Raw genomic sequence first — 20,562 nt, forward strand, 5'->3', positions numbered from 1 at the left:
GTTTAACCTATGACTCATTTGAATCATAGATTAAATACACATAGAAAAGCAATGGCAACAGATTTTTTGTTAATTTATACCTGGAGAGATAGCGCTATATACCCTCTTGAAAAGTATTAAATATTTAATAATAATTGTCCAGGTAGTTGAATCTTGGTAATAGTCGCGATTACAGATACAACCTGTGAATATACCGCTGCATCCGCTAACGTATATCAAGTTAAGAACCAGTTATTAATATATATAAAGTCAATTTTCTCTTAGTGTTGAGAATCTTAATATGTTTCATAACAACTTCCCCCTACCCATTTGTTCAGAATATTTTTATAAAGTGAGTAAAAAAAAAATTATGTGCCCACCAATCAATAATTTATCAGAAAATGTTTCAATCTAAATTTTGGTTTCTCTTATTTGTTTTTACCGCAATTAAAATAAATGCACTTATTTCTTCGTAATATCGTAAGTTATCGCATGATAACTTTTGTTGCAATAAGATGTAAACATCACTAATACATCCTGTTTGATCGAAATACTAAATATAATCCTGTCGCCAACATACCGTTATGTTAAAGAGTATCTTTTATGTGGTCTAAAATACAAATTGTTGATCTTACAAAAAGTGTTAATATTTTCATCATATTAAGATTGAATAAATTCACAAAATTGTATTTAAAAAAAAATTTCCTGTTAAATAAAAATTTTACTTACAGAAGTTCAGTAATTAAGGAAACGGGGTTCTATTGTTTAAACAATTGGCCCGTTTCCTTACTTTTTGAACACTGTATATGTTTAATATAAATTTTGTCTTTATTTCTTTTATTCTAATCACATTTATAAAATTTTACTTGAGAACGATGTAACTTTAAATAAAATTAAACTGAAGAAATAACTTCTAGCTCTTAATGGTCATTTTTACAGTTGTTTTTAATGAAATTTTTCATTGCCTATTTTTATGCATGCTATATTGATAGTTTAATCACAGCTCATTCATAAGTATTAAATATGAATGTGGTTCTAAGAGTTTATAATGATGAAATTCAGCTCTTAAATTACCCAAAAAATGGGTAATGTTACTTAAAATTAGTCTTTTTTTTTTTTTTTGGTCAATTTGTATATCTGATCCGTTAGCAACAATATTACTGCAATAATATTTTAATTTAAATACAAAATTTGTTTTAATTCTAGAACATTGATAGTTAGGTTAATATAAGTTAAATTTACAAAAAAAAAAGAATTTCAAAACTCATAAAAATTGATGGAAATATGTATTTGAATGGTCTAGTGCACAAGAGAGAAATGTGATATGATTTGCGAAATTGAGTTAAGGCATATGATAAATGTAGGAAACGTGTATTTTTTTTTGTATATCAATGATAAATTAATATTTAATTGCGTATTTTAATTTTATAATTTTAAAAATACCTAATATGGATTACCTGATTTTTAGTTAAAATAAAAAAGTGAGCATATTAATTTTGGACTTCATTCATTCGAAACAAGACTTTTTAAAATAAAGTTTCAACATTTTAATAAATGTACTCAAATACATTAAATATGATAATCATCAAATTACCTTTCAAAACTAATTAAATGAGGTATAGATGATTTTCTTACTCTTTTAAATTTTAAAAGTTTTAATTCAATAAGGTTTTTAAAGTTAACACCAATTAAATTTTCTATAGAAATCACATTTCTATAAAAAAAATTATTACAGTTCTCTATAACTCATTATAATTTAATAATGTAACAATAAACGAATTTAGCTTATCTATAAAAAGAGAATTAATAAAAAATTAAATCATATTTTTAATTAACATCGACATGCAAATAGTGGCGAATTTAGTGAAGTTTAATTAAAAAATTAAACGGTCATCGTTTTCTATATTGCATTTTTTATTGTTCAATATATAAGTAATGAATTATTATTTTCATTCATTTATTATAACTATTATTACGTGAACAATATTTCATTTTTTCATGAATTTATTATTGGGTACTTATTTCTCAATTATAAAAAAATCAATAAACAGACTATAGAAAATGACACCCCTCACTATGTAATCGCCACCGGTACTAACCACTGTTACCTGACAAAGTATTCGTATTTTCAATAAATGTATCATTTATATGGCAATCACAGTAATCTGTATTTCACTGTGAAATCTCTGTTGTATTATATAACTCTATCACCCAAAATATAGAAATAAATCATTAGATAAAGTGCTAAAGTAAGAAGTATGATAGAAGAATTATTTATGTTATTTTATTATAAATAGAATCGTATAGCTACCATTACTCGTAACGTAATTAATAGTCATAATCTAATTATTCCATAATTATTTACACAGAATTTTTTTGTTGCTCTTATCATAGGCCGGTTACCGGCTGAGGTCGGCGTCTTTAACACTTATTTAACTTTTACTAGATGATACTGATTACAATATATTTTGTGAATAACGCTATAGGTCAGCAAACGAAATATTTTAGTTGCAATAGGATCAAATTCATAAGTGGCAATGAAGTGCTTATTGCATAAATTTACCATCACTTTTATATTTAATCGTATGTTGATCTATTGGGCGACAGATGATGCAGTGTAGTTGATAGCCGTCGCTACTGGTCTTTTTCAGTAATCTTTTGTCAATGGTTGTGATCATCTTATATCTATGTGGAATTATGTATTGTACAATGTAGTGAACATAAATTTTTTATATTATGCTAATTTAATTGTTAGAATTTTTTAATAACCTGAATCACAATCTTAGGAAAATTATTATTTTGTGGTAAAATAATCGTCAAATGTTTATTTAAAAACGCTTATTATAAAACTAGTCTTCCATTTAATACTTAATACAAAACGTTTATTAAGTGTTAACCCCACTAAAAGATATATATAAAAAAAAGGTTATCATTTTCTTGCGTTTTAAGTAATGGGTGCTAAAGTTTCCAGAAGCGATTTTGAATGGACTTTCACAGAAGAACCACACGCGTCAAGAAGAAAAGAAATATTAGGTATTATTAAATTGTTTTGATTTTTATTAGAGATACCAAAATAATATTTATAAATTGCTAAACTTTCTATGCTAGTAAGTTGTTCTTTCCTCTTGTAATATTAATATTTGATTTTCTTATTTTAATTTTTTTAATTTCATATTATCATTAAATATATCAATATTTTTTTGATTGCTATCAATTAATTAAAGAAATTCACCCTTTTTTGATATTCGATATAGTTTTACTTATGTATAAATATTCTTCAAAAATGTACATTCAATATTTTTTACTTATATAAAGTGTCAAATTAACTTAAATTATATGAAATGAATTATAACTTAATCTGTTATATTGTCATAAAATTTTGTTTAGTTACAAGGGGATGCCACTTAGAAATAATGCATGAATTTGAGATATTTTTAGAGTTACGTTCTCAATATATATAAAATAATTAATTTATAGTTAATTTCTATTAATAAAAAAATATAACAATTTTAGAAAAACATCCAGAAATTAAAACCCTTTATGGTCCAGATAGAAATTTTAAATGGATTGTAATAATAACTACAATCCTACAGTTATTGTCATTTTATTTCATTAAAGATTTACAATGGTTTTATGTGATATTATTAGCATATTGTTTTGGAGGTGTTGTAAATCATTCTTTAATGCTAGGCAAGTAAAATAAGTTTATACTTTTTTTTTAGTTTATAATATCATTTGATATTTTGCATTATTTTTAGCTATACATGAAATTGCTCACAACATGGGATTTGGCCCAAAGTATCCTTTGAAAAATAAAACTTTAGGTATGTTTGCAAATTTACCGATAGGTTTACCTTTTTCTGTCACATTCAAACACTATCATCTCGAACATCACAGAGTAACTATTTAAACCTTTTATTTAGTGAATTTTTAAAAGTTAATTCACTACATGTAAATTATAATTATTAATCATTTAAATAATTTCTCATTACGATTTTAGTATCAAGGAGATGAAAAATTGGATACAGATATACCTACATATTTAGAAGCAAAGTTATTCAGTTCTACATTTGGTAAATTTGTGTGGGTATTGTTGCAGCCATTCTTTTATGCTTTTAGACCTATGTTTACATATCCAAAAAATCCTACTGCACTTGAAATTATCAGCGTGTTTATACAATTGTTATTTGACTACTGGGTATATTCAAATTTAGGTATGCATATGAATATTTTCATCAATATAGTTTATAAAAATTATCAATTTGTTTGAAAAATGGAAATGTTAATTTTTTATTTTGCCTACCATCATAGAAGTAACTATTCATTCATTGTTTTTATTGCATTTAGTATAATATCTGGATTATAAATTAATTACAGGTATTAAAGTTCTAACCTACATGCTAGGAGGTTCTTTAATGGCAATGGGCCTACATCCAGTGGCTGGACATTTTATATCTGAACATTATATGTTTCACAAAGGGTTTGAAACATACTCTTATTATGGTCCATTAAATTATATTACATTCAATGTTGGATACCATAATGAACATCATGATTTTCCATTTGTTCCTGGGTCAAAACTTCCTTTGGTAAACTTTTCATAAAAATTCAAATATTTTAGTATAAAATTATACATTAATATAATTTTATTAAACGTTATAAATAATCATCATTACAGGTAAAAAAAATTGCACCAGAATTTTATGATGATTTACCACAACATCATTCATGGTCAAGTGTGCTGTATGATTTTATAATGGATCCAAATATAGGACCTTATGCAAGGATGAAACGTAAACATCAAGGTTTAAAGTCTTAAAATCTGTTATATAATTATTTTTAAAAATGAAGCTTTAATAACATATCTTATTATTTATATCTTGAATTATTGTTATTATTAAGTTTATTTAGAGTAATTTATCGTTAGTCTGATCGAGTTTTATACCATTAATCTTAGTGCATTGTATTCTTGAAGTCTGTTAGATTACTTAATTGAAACCAATTGTGATTAGTATATGAAGAAGTGATGTTGTTTGCCAATTATTATTATTGACTACTTAGAAACTTGTCTACTTAACTTTTTTACTTAACGTCAATACAATTTTTGAAAAATTAAGTATTATATTTATTTAAAAATTTTATATTATTCTCATTAAGAAAGTATTTTAATTTATTTTCTTAAATTTATTATTAAGTATTATATTTTATTAGTATCATTTTGATAACTAACGTTTTTTTACTGGTGTTTTTATGAAAATTAATACATGTAAAAGATATGCATTATAAGCATCTTTTTTTTAGAAATTTTTAACTTAAAATAAGTTATTATGTTAGATAAACAAAGAGTGATGTAATAATTTTTGTACAGTAACAATATTTTTAGTAGTATTGCATTTATAAAACTAATTTATTTTCTGAATTAAAGTGCAATAATTATAGAACTTGTTGTAGAAAGTTCCAACCTTAATGTTTATAGGATATACTAGGATTGTTTAGGTTGACATTTTTAAGATTGAATATGATTCACTCATTGGGTTTTATTTGCTATTATAAATTATAAAATTGTCAAAATCATTTATGATATGGTTTTTATCATGATAGTTTTTGCATATTTTGTGATCTTATCAACAATGCCACCAAAAAAATGTTTAAATAATATAGGCTAATTTATTTTTGTACAACATTTTTCCTTAAATAAATCTTTGTTTTATAAAGATTATTAGGATATTCATTGATATTTAATATAATATTACTATAACTACTATATCATAAAAATAAATAAAAGTTTGATTCAATTATATTTAAATTACAAAATATTAAAAGAAAAAATAATAATAAAAGTTGGGAAAATTTTTTCATAATCCTGATATTCCAAATCACTTATTTTTAAATACTCTCTCAAAAATAAGGAACCTGAACAAACCTAAAATATACCATTATTTTTATATTAGATAAAAGTATTGTAAAATTACACTAGTTTTTACCATCAATCAATAAACATTGTGATATTATTGTAATATTTCTTTTGTTTTTATGATCTCTGTCATATAATTGTGCTAAGTAGTTATAAAACTTTAATAATACATTTTGTGTACTTAAGAGTTAATTTTTTTAATATTACACTGAACAATGAATCATGTCAATTTTTTAATTGTACCATTTTGTTATAGTGTGAAATAAACAATTTTAATTTATAAATACTATTAAAATTATAACACAATAACTAATTAATATACAATATTTATTTATTTGTTTTTATTGTTTTAAAACTGAAAACTTAACGAGTAAATGGCAACAAAAATTAATTTTTTCTATAGATATCAGTAGATCCCTTTATACACAGTGTTTCTTTAACATATGCCATTAGTAGAAAAGTGATATTTAGTCATACCGTGTAATTGTAACATAAAATAACGGATAATATGGATAATTTGTTATTTTTTTTATCTCATGAGTTTATTTTTTCCATCATTATTAATTTAAACAGATTATAATTTTTCCCATTTCAAGTGTACTATATCTTTAAATCACTAAAATAATTTTTTTTTCTTTAGGTAGGACAATAAAACAAACAAGACTTAAAGAATATTTTTAGTTAAATGTCATAATTTACAACAATAGAATAACGATTTTATTTAATTCAGTAGATTTCCTACATTAATCACGACTGAGATATGTCACTATGATTGTCAATAATCATTTATATTAAAAAAAAACGGGTTCAAAAAATATTGCCCATTATAATGTAGTTAACTAATTAAGTACAAAAAAATATTAGATGAATATTAAATTATAGCTTATCATTTTATGTAGTAAAAATGCATAACTTCTAATGAGAACGAATAATCTACACTAAAAAATGCATAACCTACAAAAAAAAAATGCATAACTTGCAGTAAAAATTCATACATCAGCCACATGCTTAAAAATTGTAATTTACGTTTTTAAATTAAAAAATCATCCACTGACAAAGCTTTATTCTTAAATTTTTGATGTGAACAATTTTTTNAAAAATGCATAACCTACAAAAAAAAAATGCATAACTTGCAGTAAAAATTCATACATCAGCCACATGCTTAAAAATTGTAATTTGCGTTTTTAAATTAAAAAATCATCCACTGACAAAGCTTTATTCTTAAATTTTTGATGTGAACAATTTTTTACAAGTCAGATTGTTTATTGGTATAACGACGATCACCCCTCTTTCTTACCTCGTGTACCTATTGAGTATGCATGGATGCCCATTAGGAGGGAAAACAATGGACATGTCCTCTGAAAAATACGATTTTTAAAAACATTTATTTTGTAATGTATCATACGTTAATTGGGTTCTTATTAAAGTGAGAAGAGAAAGGACGTATTCCCCACTTGGAAAATATATACTTAAGACGTACCCACCTTTTTTCAAGGGTCAAATTTAGGCTATTTCGTAGTTTTTAATGTCTTGCGTGACAAGTAAATGATTATTTGTGTGAGTGTGCATTCTTGGAGTATTTCCGTCATGTTTAGTTAATAACGAAACTGAATTGTGTATCTGCCTTTTAATGCAATACGATTCTCTTTTAATTTAATAACGATGCACGTTTATTTTATTCAGTACAAAAACCATAGTTCAACACCAGCCCCACCGCAAATACTTATAGATGCGTCATGATTTCACAAATTTTAATTGGTTATAAAGTTATATAAATTATTTATTTTCAACGAGTATGAAAAATTAAAAATCTACAGTAAAGACGTTATATCATGATATACACATCAATTATTTTGAAGATTCAAAATTAATANTTATTTATTTTCAACGAGTATGAAAAATTAAAAATCTACAGTAAAGACGTTATATCATGATATACACATCAATTATTTTGAAGTTTCAAAATTAATAAAAAAACTTTAATTTGAGTTATAAAAATTCAATTTACAAAATTACACGGTATAATGTTTATGTTTTATAAGCCTCTTTTTATGGGAAGTCCGTTGTCAAAATGAAAATCAAATATCTCTAGTAATGGAAAATCCACGTAGAACTTTTCTATAAGTGGCCAAATTTTACTCCATATTTTAATAATTCTTTTTTTTTTACAATTGTATCAATTGCCTATCTATTAATAAAAACTATTAATTTTCAGTCTGACTGTGCACCTAAAACATATTATTTTTTGAAGTATCACTTAAACCTCTTACATTCTAAGCACTTTATATTATTCTAAATATGGTTTATATCTCATTATCTGACAGGCTCATGTCTGACCAGCTTTTTTTTAAATCATTTACTTTTTTTTTATTGGATGTAGTTTAAAATTTACTTTTATAATTTAAGCAAGTATTATATATTTGATGATCAAGCCATTTACAAATATGTTGAAAATAAATATTCATAGCAAAAGTTACTTAGGTTGATAACATATGTGCGGCTGAGAAAAACACGTTATTGTGTCAGATTTAAAGCTAAATTAATAACATTTTACTGTTGAATACATCAACTAAGTGTATTTTTTGACATATCGTTGAACAATAACAGTCAGTAGGTACAGATATGGCCAGGCGCAAAAAAAAAACAAATCATAGTAAAACTATTAACTTCTCAGTTTTTTATCGAAGTTAAGAAAATGTATGAAGTTTATATTTATACACACGTGCCTTCACCAGATGTTTTTTTTATTGCTCCACTTATCCAATGTTGATACATTATCTTTATTCTTTTTTTTTTTTTTGGAGGCGGTATTATTTCACCATTTCTTTAGCGACACTTAAATATTGGAAAATAACAATAAAATTTGTTTTGTACTATGCAATGATAGCTTTGTCGGTAATTTGATAAAAGCAAATAATCAAAAATCATATATACATGTGTAATATCAAGTGTGTATTAATTTTTAACTATTTTTGGGCAGTCGGTATACCCTACGCAGTTATGGGTAATAAAATAGCTGCTGCGGATAACGCACATAAGCGCTCGAACATGTCAAAAATAATAGCTACTGTTTGTAAATCATTTGTTTGAACTTACAAAACATTCATTTTTGTTCCATCAGTACGACGAAACTACCGATGGGATAAGAATTCTGATAACAGATTTGAATTCAGCTTCATATCACTTAAGTATCGGTTAGATCATTTTTTTTTATTGTAATTTTTTCAATGTAAAAATTTATTTTGATTAAATTAAAATTTTCAAAAATGTAAATTGTACATAAAAAAAAAAAAACATTTCAAAAAAGTGGCCTGACCGATACTTAATTCACATGATACTGAATTCAGATCTGTTTTCAGAATTCTTATCGCATCAATAATTTCGTTTAAGTGATGGAACAAAGACGGGTTGTTTTTGACTAAAAAACTGTCGGTACCCAGACACCTTAAAAAGTCTTTCTTTTAGCGTATCATAAGCTATAGGTGAGAGCACGTTAGAGGGACAAGAGAGAAAATGCCCCCCCAGAAAAGATGACCAGAAGAGGGTAAATAAAATAATAAAATCATTTTCATATGGCTGATGGCATGGCAACTCTCTTTCCACTCAAATAGGCAATTCTGTCTCTTTCCCATTACGTTAAACTCTTCATTTCAGAAAACGTGTTTTATTTGAAAGTAATAACTGTAACAATAAAATATGAGTGACTAGTTAAAATCTATCATGTTATATAAAAAATTAAAAAATTACTTCATTTTAAAATTCAAGTATAATTTTAAAATTTTATAATTACATAAAATATCTTTAAAAATTAAGACAAAAATGGAAAACACACCCCTCCCATCGTGGAATTTGAATCTGTGATTCCACACGAACCTAGTTTTATTAACTCGACAATAGCTTGTTGTACTTGAAAGACGATAAAAAGAATGATTAAAGCTAGTTTAAATTTTAGAAATTTTTTCGCTTTGTGGGAGGAAATTTTCAAAATATTCCATTTAACCGTAATTTTAGCTTCGATGCGAATGACTTTTACTATGATGTGTTTTTTTTTTTTTTTTGTCTGTTATCACTTTTTCTCAGCTCTCACCGAACGGATTTCTTTCAACAATATGTCAAAAGATCACAAATCGTATCTAGTCGAAGACATTACCCTCAAAAATTGAAAAAATTTCCCTCGTTCCCCGTAAATGCCCACAGGGAGGGATTTAAAATGACAACTTTATCACGAAAAATAACTTTTGAAAGTGTTCCGGATGGTCTGACACTTTTATATATATCTTAAATTAAAACTAATGTAATGTACTTTATTATAGAAAAAAGAATTTGACCTCTGGACTTGTCTTCACGGTGAAAATGGCTACCAAATGCTATTTTTGTGTGAAAATTCTTGATTTTATTTTTTACATTTCTAACTTTATAATGCTATAAATTATTGAAAAGTGTATGGATCAACACAATTTTTTTATGAGAAATAATATTTTTTAATAATCCCTTTTTCACTCAGGATATTAATAAGAAAATAGAAGATAATTTTTGGAATAATCCACCAATTTCTTAAAATTTCTTCAATTAAGAAAATTAATTTCTTAAANTTTTAATAATCCCTTTTTCACTCAGGATATTAATAAGAAAATAGAAGATAATTTTTGGAATAATCCACCAATTTCTTAAAATTAACACTATCTAAAGATTTTTATTGAAGCGTTTTTTTTTATAGTGATTTTAATCACTGTCAGATATCACTATATTTGATCCAACTATGCTACGTCACCACTGTACTGCGACCCCCCTGTGCTGGGGTTTTTTTTTCATAAAACTATCATAACTCTTTTAAAAATTACCAAATCAATATAATTTTTTTTTATAAATGCTTGATGTTATAACCTATCATTTGGTATATTTTATTTATAAATCTGACCCTTTTACCGCCCACAGGGGGATTTAAAATGACAATTTTTTTACATAAAATTTACTTTTTCAAATTAACTTTTGAAAATGTTCCGGAAAGTCTGATACTTTTATATATATCTTAAATTAAAGATAATGTGATGTACTTTACTATGGAGAAAAACATTTTGTCAGATATCATTACACTTAATCCAACTATGCCACGTCACCACTGTGCCGCGACCCCCTTGTGCTGCGTTTGGTTTTTTTTTAATCAACTATGTATGGGTGTATTGTTTAAGGGGAAGTGTTGATATTATTAAAGAACACACTGGGTACAGTAATATTATTTAAGATAACATTTTAATGTATTTTTACTTATGTTAGTATAGTACAAGGTCAAAAGGGACACTTTTCTTTTTCGATTATGTTGTTTTACTCAATACAGTCTATTGTACACATGTTTACAATTTAGTCGTAGTTTAGCTGTCTATCAAGTGAATTAACCCGTTGCCGTTGTACATCTCTTATATGTTTTGATATTTTATATTGCTGTTTGCACTATTATATTACGAATAATTTCTAAATCTTTTAATTACATAACCTATTCTATTCAACAAAAATAGTATTAATAAAATTAAGCTTTATCTTATTTGTGATAATAGTGACAGAGGCAGCATAGAAAATTACTATTATAGAGGTGTAATATAGGTCATTATTTTGTAAAACCGAATGTAAAACATTTTTGTAATATTTGGTTTAATTGTATTTTCTTGATCTATTGTTCTAAATAAAATGTAGTTTATTATTTGTTAAGTTAGAAGTAAAATATTTTTGTGATGTTTGGATTAATTGTAATTCCCTGAATTATTGTTACTAGACCACGAAATAAATATTTATAAACATTTTTGAAAACGATTGTATTATGAATTTTGTTAAAAAAAAAGAAAATATTTTAGTATATAAAACGAAATTGAATGAATTGAAAAGGAGAGAAGACCTCGGGATTACCGAAGGTAATCTCTTTTCGCGTGGTACATTTATGACATTAAGTTTTCATTTTGTGTATTATTTATTTATTCTGTTTTAAGTGTATTTTTATTTTGTATGTTTTACATTGTTTGATTATGTCTTTAAAAATTACATTTGCGTTATTATTGAACTTTTATTACTTTAAGTTAAGATAAAAGGGTTGTTTCTTTTTAAGATACAACAGAGGTAACTGATTAAAATAATTAGATCTTATCAGTTTTTAAGGATTTTTACTTTTCTTTAATAAATCATTCTTTCATGCATTTTAAAAACACAAAATAGCTTTGGTGTTTCACAACTACCAGGTGTCCCATTATAGAAAAAAATTGCCCTGACGACTTTATTTTATGTGTAGACGATCCCCAAATTTAAATAAAAAATATTATTTTGGTATGTAATTGAAATATTCCGTATAGTTCTATTCTATAATTTACTAATATTCAGAATATTCCGGGCTTAGTTTCACTATCTATGGTTTTATACGCTAATGTGTTGTTGAATTATTTCATTTTAACCTATATTTCTTAGGTTATTTTTAGCTTCGATGTGAAGCTGAGAAGGTATTAATTTTACTATGATATGTTATTTTTTTATATGTAAATATTTGTGTTTTACTAATAAGTAATAATCTCAAAATTAAAAGTGATAGAAAAAATCTATTTAATCGCTCATTTTAAATCAGTGCAAAAATTGATTTAGAAAATAGAAATAAATTACAAAAAAAAGAAATCAAGCACATGGGGATGCAGCATAGTTGGAACTATAGAGTAATATTACTTTATGGTTGGAACAAATATATCTGTTGATCATAAAAAAACGCTTCGAAGCAAATCTGTTGATAGTGTTTTATTTTAAAAATCGTAAATTTTAGGAGGATTTCAACCATTTATAGGAACGAGAGAATTTTTTTCAATTTTGAAGGATAATATTTTCAAGTAGACACGATTTTTGATCTTTTAATGTATCGTTTTGAAAAATTGTTCCAGCGTATACAGAAAAAAAATAGTGATAAGCACAAAAAATCAAATCATAGTAAAATGATATTAAAACTTCTCACCTTTGTATAAAAAGCTAAAATGTTATTTCTGTAAGTAAATTATAGCTCTAAGCGCTGAAGCTCTAAACAAGATATTTTTCATTTGTCAATAAAAAAGTTCATTTTTATAAATTGAATTTATTTAATGACTAATAATTTTCTCTTTAACATTAACTTAGAAAAATAATGTGTTTTTTTTTATTAAGTATGATAAATATTATAAATTATTTTTATTTGCGTTTATAACTTTTTAGGCACTACTAAACACTAAACAATTACTCAACCGCGAAATTACTAGTTTTAAATTAAGCATGTCTATAGTTCTAAAAGACAATATTGAACAATTATATTAATAATATTTGAGTTGTTACAACTCTAATATTATTTTATTTTTGAGATTTTACAACTTATTTGTAAAATCTGTTATATCATAGGGCAACCGTTAAAACTTCGTAATATAGTAAAATTAAGTTGGTAGTGCCGTTCAACTTTATTCTTTAATAGTATGATTTGTTGGCTCTTTGTAGTAATTACGTCTTCCACGTCGCTGTTATCAGATATTGACCATTTATCGTATCATGACAACGTGTCCAATGATAAGTGTAGATTGCATTCGTCTGTTAAAACACGTAAACACACCATTGTCCTACTTGGGGAATTCTTGCGGTGTTTGAGTACAGTTAATAGTTCAGTAGTTATTCAATTTAAGTTTAATCATAGTTTGTCTATTGCATCCAATTGTTTGAAATGGTAAGATATTAAATTTATTTATTGTAAAAAGGTCATTATATATTTCTTAATAATACAATATTTTGTTATATCTTAATATTATTAAGTAACAAAATAATAATATTAAACTAAAAGTATTAATTGCGAAGTAAACGTAATCATTATATATTATTTTAAGTTGATCCATTCATCTTACGTTTGACTTATACGATTTGTTCCATATTTTTCATTAAATTGATAAACACAATGATGTTTCTAAAATCGAGATATTTTTGTGAATATTTGTTTAAATTTGTGTTGTTATTAGCTAAAGTTTTCATGAAATATTTTTTGATACTCTATAGATATTTAGGGCGAGAATATTTATTTATGTTTATAATATTTTGAACTATTGAAAATAGTATTACTAGTTAATATAACTGAAGTTGTATTTTACTTCTAAAACAAAACATATTATGATACATTTATTTATATATCACAAGATTGTATTATTGTAGTTGTAGTATGGACGTGACCTGTTTGCTTCTCAGTTACATATAACATGTTAAAATTTTATTCTCTCAAATTATTAATATATAAAAAAATGTATAAATAAATTTAAAACAATTTAGAGAGATAAATATATATTTTTACATACTACTCTATAAATTATTCTGATAAAATTATATAAAAAAATAAAAATTGATTATTACGCTAATATTTTTAGTGATGGAATTGTTGTACTTTATTTATTATGTTAATTATATTTATTTTTACTTTAGCCTGTCCCTCCAAGTGCAATGCAGTCGGCCACTAGTGGGCCTAGATCCCCCTCAAAACCTGGCGCATCTAGAACTGCAGGAAATGTACTTAGGCAAAGGTAAAACTTTATTACAAACTTTGTATAACAATCTAATATAATGATTATGAATTTTAGAAAAACAACTGCACCTACTACATCGGTAAGAAATCGTAACACTGGTACTAGCAGTGGTGGTATGTGGAGATTTTACACTGATGACTCTCCTGGAATTAAAGTGTAAGAATAAATTATCATTTTTTTTTACAAAAATAATTTTTTTTCTAGTTATCTATCAGTTTATAATAATAAAAATTATTTTTTGTCTTTTCAGTGGTCCTGTTCCTGTTTTGGTGATGTCACTGCTGTTCATTGCATCTGTTTTTATGTTACATATATGGGGAAAATTTAATAGAACTTAATTTTAAATACTTTGTTTGATTTGTATATAAATTTTCCTATATTCATTCCCCATTATTATATATATATATATATTTTTTCTTTTTTACAGTAATTGAATTATTTATAAATACTTATAAAAGTATTATCATTGGTTAAAAATTAACAATATATATATAAATTTATTTAAAAAAATGTTTTATTTTTTTTTATAAAACTAAAGTATGAATGTGTTATTAAAGCTTTCATGGATTGTCTTATTGCTTGAGGATATATCCATGTTTGCAGTTGAGTTCTGACATTTCGGATTCATTGCAGAGTCCATCTTCAGATAATACTATAATATACTGAGTATAGTTGCAGCCACCGATTAGCAACCATCACTCTGAAGATGGACTCTGCAATGAGTCCGAAACGTCAGAACTCAACTGCAAACATGGATATATCCTCAAACACTTCAAGCAAAACTAAAGTATTTTTTAAATTTTTATTTTTGAAAAATTAACATGATGTTGAAGTACAAGAACCTTTAAAAGTAGTCTAATTAATAACTATATAGATTGAAAATATATTTCTATAAATAATTTTCAGAGTATTAAATGGTAAATTTTTACAGTTTTCAGTCTTTATAAAAAAAAATTATAATTTAAACTTTTAATTAAATTGAAATTTTAAAGTCTTCCGATACTTTTATATAAATATTTTTAGAGGAGTCTAAATATTATTATTTCACTTAATTACAATTTTTGTGGTATTCTGTCTGAATATTTTGTTTCTATTTAATTGATCCATACGTCTTATGACGTAGACAATAAGTTCTTTATGAACTAATACTAAAATTTTTATTAAAAAAATACTCAAATAATAAAATGAAGTCACATAACCAAGTTTTGTTTTAACATTTGTATTTGTGTTTTTTATGTAATACATAGTTTATACTTCTAATTATGACAGCATGAAGTTTGAAATTTACCAGTTTCCCAATCTTAAAAACCTTATGATTTATTAAATATCAATAATAATCACCAATGTATACTTTATCCTACAACTAATATGCTCATGTAAAATCATGAAAGTTTACAGTATTAGTGGGAATCTAATGTTATTCATATGATAGAGAAATGTCTAATATTTCTTATAATTTCACTTAAGCAAATATTCACACATTTCAAAGCAAAAATAATAATTTTTCAAACTATATTACACATGAATGCAAATATTTATAATAAAGTTATAAAAATAAATGAGTAAAAATTTTACAAAAAAAAAAAAATTGTTTATTAAAAGCTGTGTGATTTTGTCAAATATCAACTATAAAAATCTTAAACATTAAAATATGAATATCAATATTTAAAATAAATTTTATTGTACAAATTATTTTGAGTTCATTTGATTTAATTGATAAACTAATCTAATTTTGATCGGATATGACTTATCAATTTCATGAATTCTGTATGATTATATTTTGGAGAAGTGGCAAAAACACCATGTTTATTCAAAGGATCTTTTTCATTTTCTTTGCTATAGCTATATTTGTTCCCATACATGTCAGTTAATTCTCCACCTGCTGATCGCAATACAGCTTCTGGTGCTGCTGTATCCCATCTTTTACAACCAGCACTAGGATAAACATAAGCATGGGCTTTTCCTTCCAAAACATAAAGAACCTAGAAATATTTATGATGATATTTTAGTAATATTTTACTTTTAAACATTTAATTTAATTTTAGTTGAAAATATATAATATCCTCATTACTCTTAGTGGTGTACCTAAGATTTTTGAATAAAAAAGAAGTTAATTTTATAATATAATACATACATGTGAGTACCATTGGTGTCTAGATGGCACCACTTCCAGGGTCTGGAGGCACATAGGAGTATCATTAAGTATTATAAGAAGGGAAAATTAAATTAAGTCGTGAGTCGGCTAAGACGTGCTTTTGTGTGCATTTTAATTCATACGTATATTTTGCTTTATACAGAGTGTTCAGTAAGTCAGGAAACGGGTTTCTATTGTTCTCATTATTACAAACAATGAGAACAATAGAAACCCGTTTCCTGACTTACTGAACACCCTGTATATATTATTTTTGTTTGTGAATATGTAACAGGGCTTTTGTGTGTGATTAAATGTATATGTATTAAATAAAGTATTGCGTCTTTGCTCTATTCCTGTGGTTAACTGTTGCATTTCCTATGTACATATGATCAAAACATACAAATAAAAATAACATAGGATGTTAAAATAACAATACCATGTATCTCACACAATTTTAAAAATAAGATTTCCAAACTATTTTTTAATAAGTTACTAATTTTACCTATTTCACTAAATTTTAAGTGAAACTAAAAAAAATAAAGTTAATACTAAAAATAAAAAATAACACATAGCTACACTAAACTTATTACAATTATCTATTTTTATGGTTTTAAATGTTCAATGTCTTCATACCATTCACTTTTTAAATTTATGTTTTAAAATTAGATGAATATTTACAATAGATATTTTTAGTTTTTTTGGTTTTTTGAAAAATAGAAAAAAAAATAGATATGTGGTATTTTTATTAATGAAGCGATGGGAGTCTTGATAACAAAGATGTATGCAAGTGTCATTCTGCACCTCCTAAAATTTTTCGTGTTACTAACAAAATAAAACTAATACAACAAAATACAATCTTTGTTACCAAATATTTTAATTTGAACATGAGTTACTGTTAATATAAAATATATTCTAGGCAACTGTTTTTAAGAGAATTCTAAAAACCAAAAGTGATACTTAGAGGTGGCAAGTGAACTTTGTACAGGTTATAGTTAGAGAAAGTAAAATGTATTGTCTGTTTATTTCTAGGCTCATTTTAAATAGTAAATAATAATATTAAAATTATTAATGTTCTAGTAAATAAGATGATATATAACAGGTTTATTCATTGATATTTAGTCATTATTAGTAATGTATATAAACATTTTTTTCAAAGGGAGAGTTGTACAATTTTTTTTAATTCAAATAGAAATTTATAATACATATTTATTTTTATAGCCATATTTTCTAAATTAAATGCTTATTCATAACATTTTTCTCAAATTTTGATGACCATGTTCTTTCTTTTAATCACTCTATTTAATTTAAAAAATAAAATAAAACTTAGTAATTTAATTCTTGCTACTAGATTATTATAGGAGTATTAGCTCATTGAAAAGAAATTATTATTAAAGGTAGCAATTATTATTAGGGTATAAAATACCTTGTTTCCAGCACCTCCAGCTCTAATAACATCACATGGTTTTAATCCATCAATAAATGTTTCAATAGCTTTATCATAATGACTTCTAGAAGTCACGTATACTTTTCTATTTGTAGGTGGATCTTTTATTTCAAGACCACCAATTCCATGGCCAACTAATCCCCATACTGCTCGTCCTTTATTTTGCCAAAATGGTTGATAAATTACACCAGCAACTGCATCATTATCCACACAAATACCAATTAATGTTGTAACGTGATCAACTAGACCTAGATAATTATTTAAAATTAAAATCTGTTAAATTAAAAAAAATTCTATTTTTTCAAAGGAATAATGTAGAAAAAATATTGAATGCTTTATTCATACATCCAATAGTTTTTCCCCAGTAACCTTGTAATTAATAGAAATTTACTCAATTTAAGATTGATACCTTTTGTAAATTCTGAAGTTCCGTCCAATGGATCAACCCAAATAGTTATCTAAAAACAATTATAATATATTTTAGATTTTAAAAATTACGATGTGTTTCAACTATTATGACCCCCTGTAAATTAATAAATTATTGATAATGTTATTGTGCAATACATACTTGATCTTCTTTAATGTTACTTAATTCTGGTGGACAATGCAAATTTAGGATATTTGAATCTAGTTCAGTTATTAACCAATCTTCAGGAACATTTAGATTAGAACTTGATTTATCAACTTCTTCTGCCACTATTTTAATATTGGGATACAAATTCTTAAATGAAGCTACTATACACCGTTGCGCTGATCTATCAGCTTCAGTTTGTAAATCATTTTCACCCTAATAAGTATTTAAACAAAAAAAAATTAAAATCTTTTAGTTTTATTGATGTTATCAATATACAAACGTAAAAATTATGACTAATTATTATGGCACATTTTTGGGAAAATTATAAGTATTTATAATTTATCAAAATTCAAATTTTGATAAACAAAAATTAAAAATTCACTACTTACAATTAATTGAAATAATATAAATTATTGACATTTTTAAATATATAATCTCATTATACAGGTGTTCAGTAAGTAAGGAAACAGGTCAGTTGTTACTAACAATGAGAACAATAGAATCACATTTCCTTACTTACTGAACACTATATAATATTGTACAATATAAGTAGGAAAAATTTTAGTGATTAATAATTTGAAATAAATATTTTACCTTATCAATTATTCCTAAATCACCTTTTAACATAACATCACGAATTATTTTACCAGCTTTATGAGTTACTGATACAGATGATGCTAATAATTTGCAAATTAATGCTGGCCCTTGTGACATGATTATTATTAAATTTGTTCAAAATCTGAAATTTATTTAATAAAAACTATTATACACTACAACTAAAATATGAATGAATCAAATTGAATACATCTAGTAATATTTGAATTGTCAAGTATAGTTTGGAAGGTTAATAATAATATTATGATTACATAGATTTCCCTCCAAGATCTAAACACTTAAAACTAAAGTTACATCTTTGAAATAATAAGCAATTTTATAGTTGAATAGATCTTTTTATCAGACACACACACATATATATGTATATTATACCTTTACAAGGTAAACTAATACATTTATTTTAACAATAGACAATATACCCACAGTTTGACCTTAAAGACGATTGACAACCAAAATAATTTTATTTATTTTTTATACCTAAATTATTTAACCATCAATTGACCTAGAAATTACATAGAAAACTTTACAAAATTATAAATAAAATAATTATTTAAAGTGAAGTAACATTATAAAGTATAATTTTTAATTTTACATACTCCATGATTAAATTATGACTAAAATTTTAATAATTTCTATTTTCCTACGTAAATAAAATCTTATTTTGGAAAAATTTTTAGTAAATATCAAAATTAAAATCAAAAATAATTCTTGGAATTTCTCAGACCAAAGTTTTATATTAGTTCTAACCAAAAGGGTTAAAAAGAAATTTGAGATCTGGAACACATTATTATAAAATAAGCTCTATTATTATATTGATCACACTTATTTAATTTGGCTTCAGTTTAGTTAGTTAACAAAAATAAACATACTTTTATATTTATCATCGAGTTTAGAATTAAACTGAACTTAAGTAATCAAAATAAAAATAGAATAACTGTTAAACCCTAATTTATAAATAATATTTCTCTTGTAATTTACTCAAATAAATAAACTCGTCAATACAATATTCTAAGTGTGCCAGTCCACGTTGTAAAATTGTTAACCCCGGATTTCAATATAAATTTTTAAATCAATAGTAAGTGATAGCACTTATCAATCATTTTTATTTAAGTTGAAATCAAAATACTAACCAACATACCTTGTTATTATATTATAGACGTAAACCTTATTATATTTATTATAAGGAATCCTGTTTGACTTTAGAGCAAGGCTGTCTCAAGAGAAGAATGGGTGTGTCACACCGATCACTTGACAAAATCTAGTTGTTTTAATCGGTAATTTTTTTACAGAAAGAGGATGCTATCAAAAAATAATTTTTAGAGAATAGTCGCACAATTTAAAAAAAATATTCAATCG

The 20,562-nt window shown here is 24.9% G+C and overlaps 3 protein-coding genes across 6 annotated transcripts; 2 read left to right on the top strand and 1 right to left on the bottom strand.

The window, feature by feature from the left end:
- Positions 1–155: 155 nt before the first annotated feature.
- On the top strand, positions 156–5,221 carry LOC126899420 (sphingolipid delta(4)-desaturase DES1). 3 transcript variants are annotated; one of them, XM_050674372.1, is made up of 7 exons: positions 156–331; positions 2,944–3,012; positions 3,493–3,669; positions 3,738–3,877; positions 3,980–4,193; positions 4,357–4,568; positions 4,658–5,221. In XM_050674372.1, the coding sequence occupies exons 3-7, from the start codon at positions 3,663–3,665 to the stop codon at positions 4,796–4,798; spliced, it is 714 nt and encodes a 237-aa protein (XP_050530329.1). In that variant the 5' UTR covers positions 156–331; positions 2,944–3,012; positions 3,493–3,662; the 3' UTR covers positions 4,799–5,221. The 3 variants fall into 3 exon arrangements, with proteins under 3 accessions (XP_050530329.1, XP_050530328.1, XP_050530330.1); XM_050674371.1 differs by lacking the exon at positions 156–331 and having other exon boundaries at positions 1,949–3,012; XM_050674373.1 differs by lacking the exons at positions 156–331; positions 2,944–3,012; positions 3,493–3,669 and having other exon boundaries at positions 3,743–3,803.
- Positions 5,222–13,429: 8,208 nt separating this feature from the next.
- Positions 13,430–14,865, top strand: LOC126899439 (protein transport protein Sec61 subunit beta). Its single transcript, XM_050674394.1, has 4 exons — positions 13,430–13,598; positions 14,339–14,436; positions 14,494–14,595; positions 14,690–14,865. Exons 1-4 carry the CDS (start codon positions 13,596–13,598, stop codon positions 14,775–14,777), a joined length of 291 nt encoding a protein of 96 aa, XP_050530351.1. The 5' UTR covers positions 13,430–13,595; the 3' UTR covers positions 14,778–14,865.
- A 1,055-nt stretch (positions 14,866–15,920) lies between these two features.
- On the bottom strand, positions 15,921–20,459 carry LOC126899421 (3'(2'),5'-bisphosphate nucleotidase 1). Of its 2 annotated transcripts, none has more exons than XM_050674375.1 (6): positions 20,345–20,459; positions 19,186–19,330; positions 18,586–18,804; positions 18,427–18,475; positions 17,997–18,265; positions 15,921–16,421 (listed from the first exon to the last, which is right to left on the bottom strand). In XM_050674375.1, the coding sequence occupies exons 2-6, from the start codon at positions 19,303–19,305 to the stop codon at positions 16,161–16,163; spliced, it is 918 nt and encodes a 305-aa protein (XP_050530332.1). In that variant the 5' UTR covers positions 19,306–19,330; positions 20,345–20,459; the 3' UTR covers positions 15,921–16,160. The 2 variants fall into 2 exon arrangements, with proteins under 2 accessions (XP_050530332.1, XP_050530331.1); XM_050674374.1 differs by lacking the exon at positions 20,345–20,459 and adding an exon at positions 20,076–20,263.
- Positions 20,460–20,562: the final 103 nt, after the last annotated feature.

The sequence above is a fragment of the Daktulosphaira vitifoliae genome, unplaced genomic scaffold, assembly GCF_025091365.1.
Source record: "Daktulosphaira vitifoliae isolate Bord-2020 unplaced genomic scaffold, ASM2509136v1 Scaffold_2, whole genome shotgun sequence".
In the NCBI taxonomy this organism is placed as follows: domain Eukaryota; kingdom Metazoa; phylum Arthropoda; class Insecta; order Hemiptera; family Phylloxeridae; genus Daktulosphaira; species Daktulosphaira vitifoliae.

Bases quoted from the DNA above. Each gene is read 5' to 3' on its own strand.
- LOC126899420 (XM_050674371.1), top strand. From the start codon at position 2,931: ATGGGTGCTAAAGTTTCCAGAAGCGATTTTGAATGGACTTTCACAGAA. The intron at 3,670-3,737 runs GCAAGTAAAATA...CATTATTTTTAG, and splicing joins AAATCATTCTTTAATGCTAG to CTATACATGAAATTGCTCAC. The intron at 4,194-4,356 runs GTATGCATATGA...AATTAATTACAG, and splicing joins CTGGGTATATTCAAATTTAG to GTATTAAAGTTCTAACCTAC.
- LOC126899439 (XM_050674394.1), top strand. The intron at 14,437-14,493 runs GTAAAACTTTAT...TATGAATTTTAG, and splicing joins GGAAATGTACTTAGGCAAAG to AAAAACAACTGCACCTACTA. The intron at 14,596-14,689 runs GTAAGAATAAAT...TTGTCTTTTCAG, and splicing joins GACTCTCCTGGAATTAAAGT to TGGTCCTGTTCCTGTTTTGG.
- LOC126899421 (XM_050674375.1), bottom strand. From the start codon at position 19,305: ATGTCACAAGGGCCAGCATTAATTTGCAAATTATTAGCATCATCTGTA. The intron at 18,476-18,585 runs GTATGTATTGCA...AATTGTTTTTAG, and splicing joins GTAACATTAAAGAAGATCAA to ATAACTATTTGGGTTGATCC. The intron at 16,422-17,996 runs GTATTTTATACC...AAATATTTCTAG, and splicing joins CTGGAGGTGCTGGAAACAAG to GTTCTTTATGTTTTGGAAGG.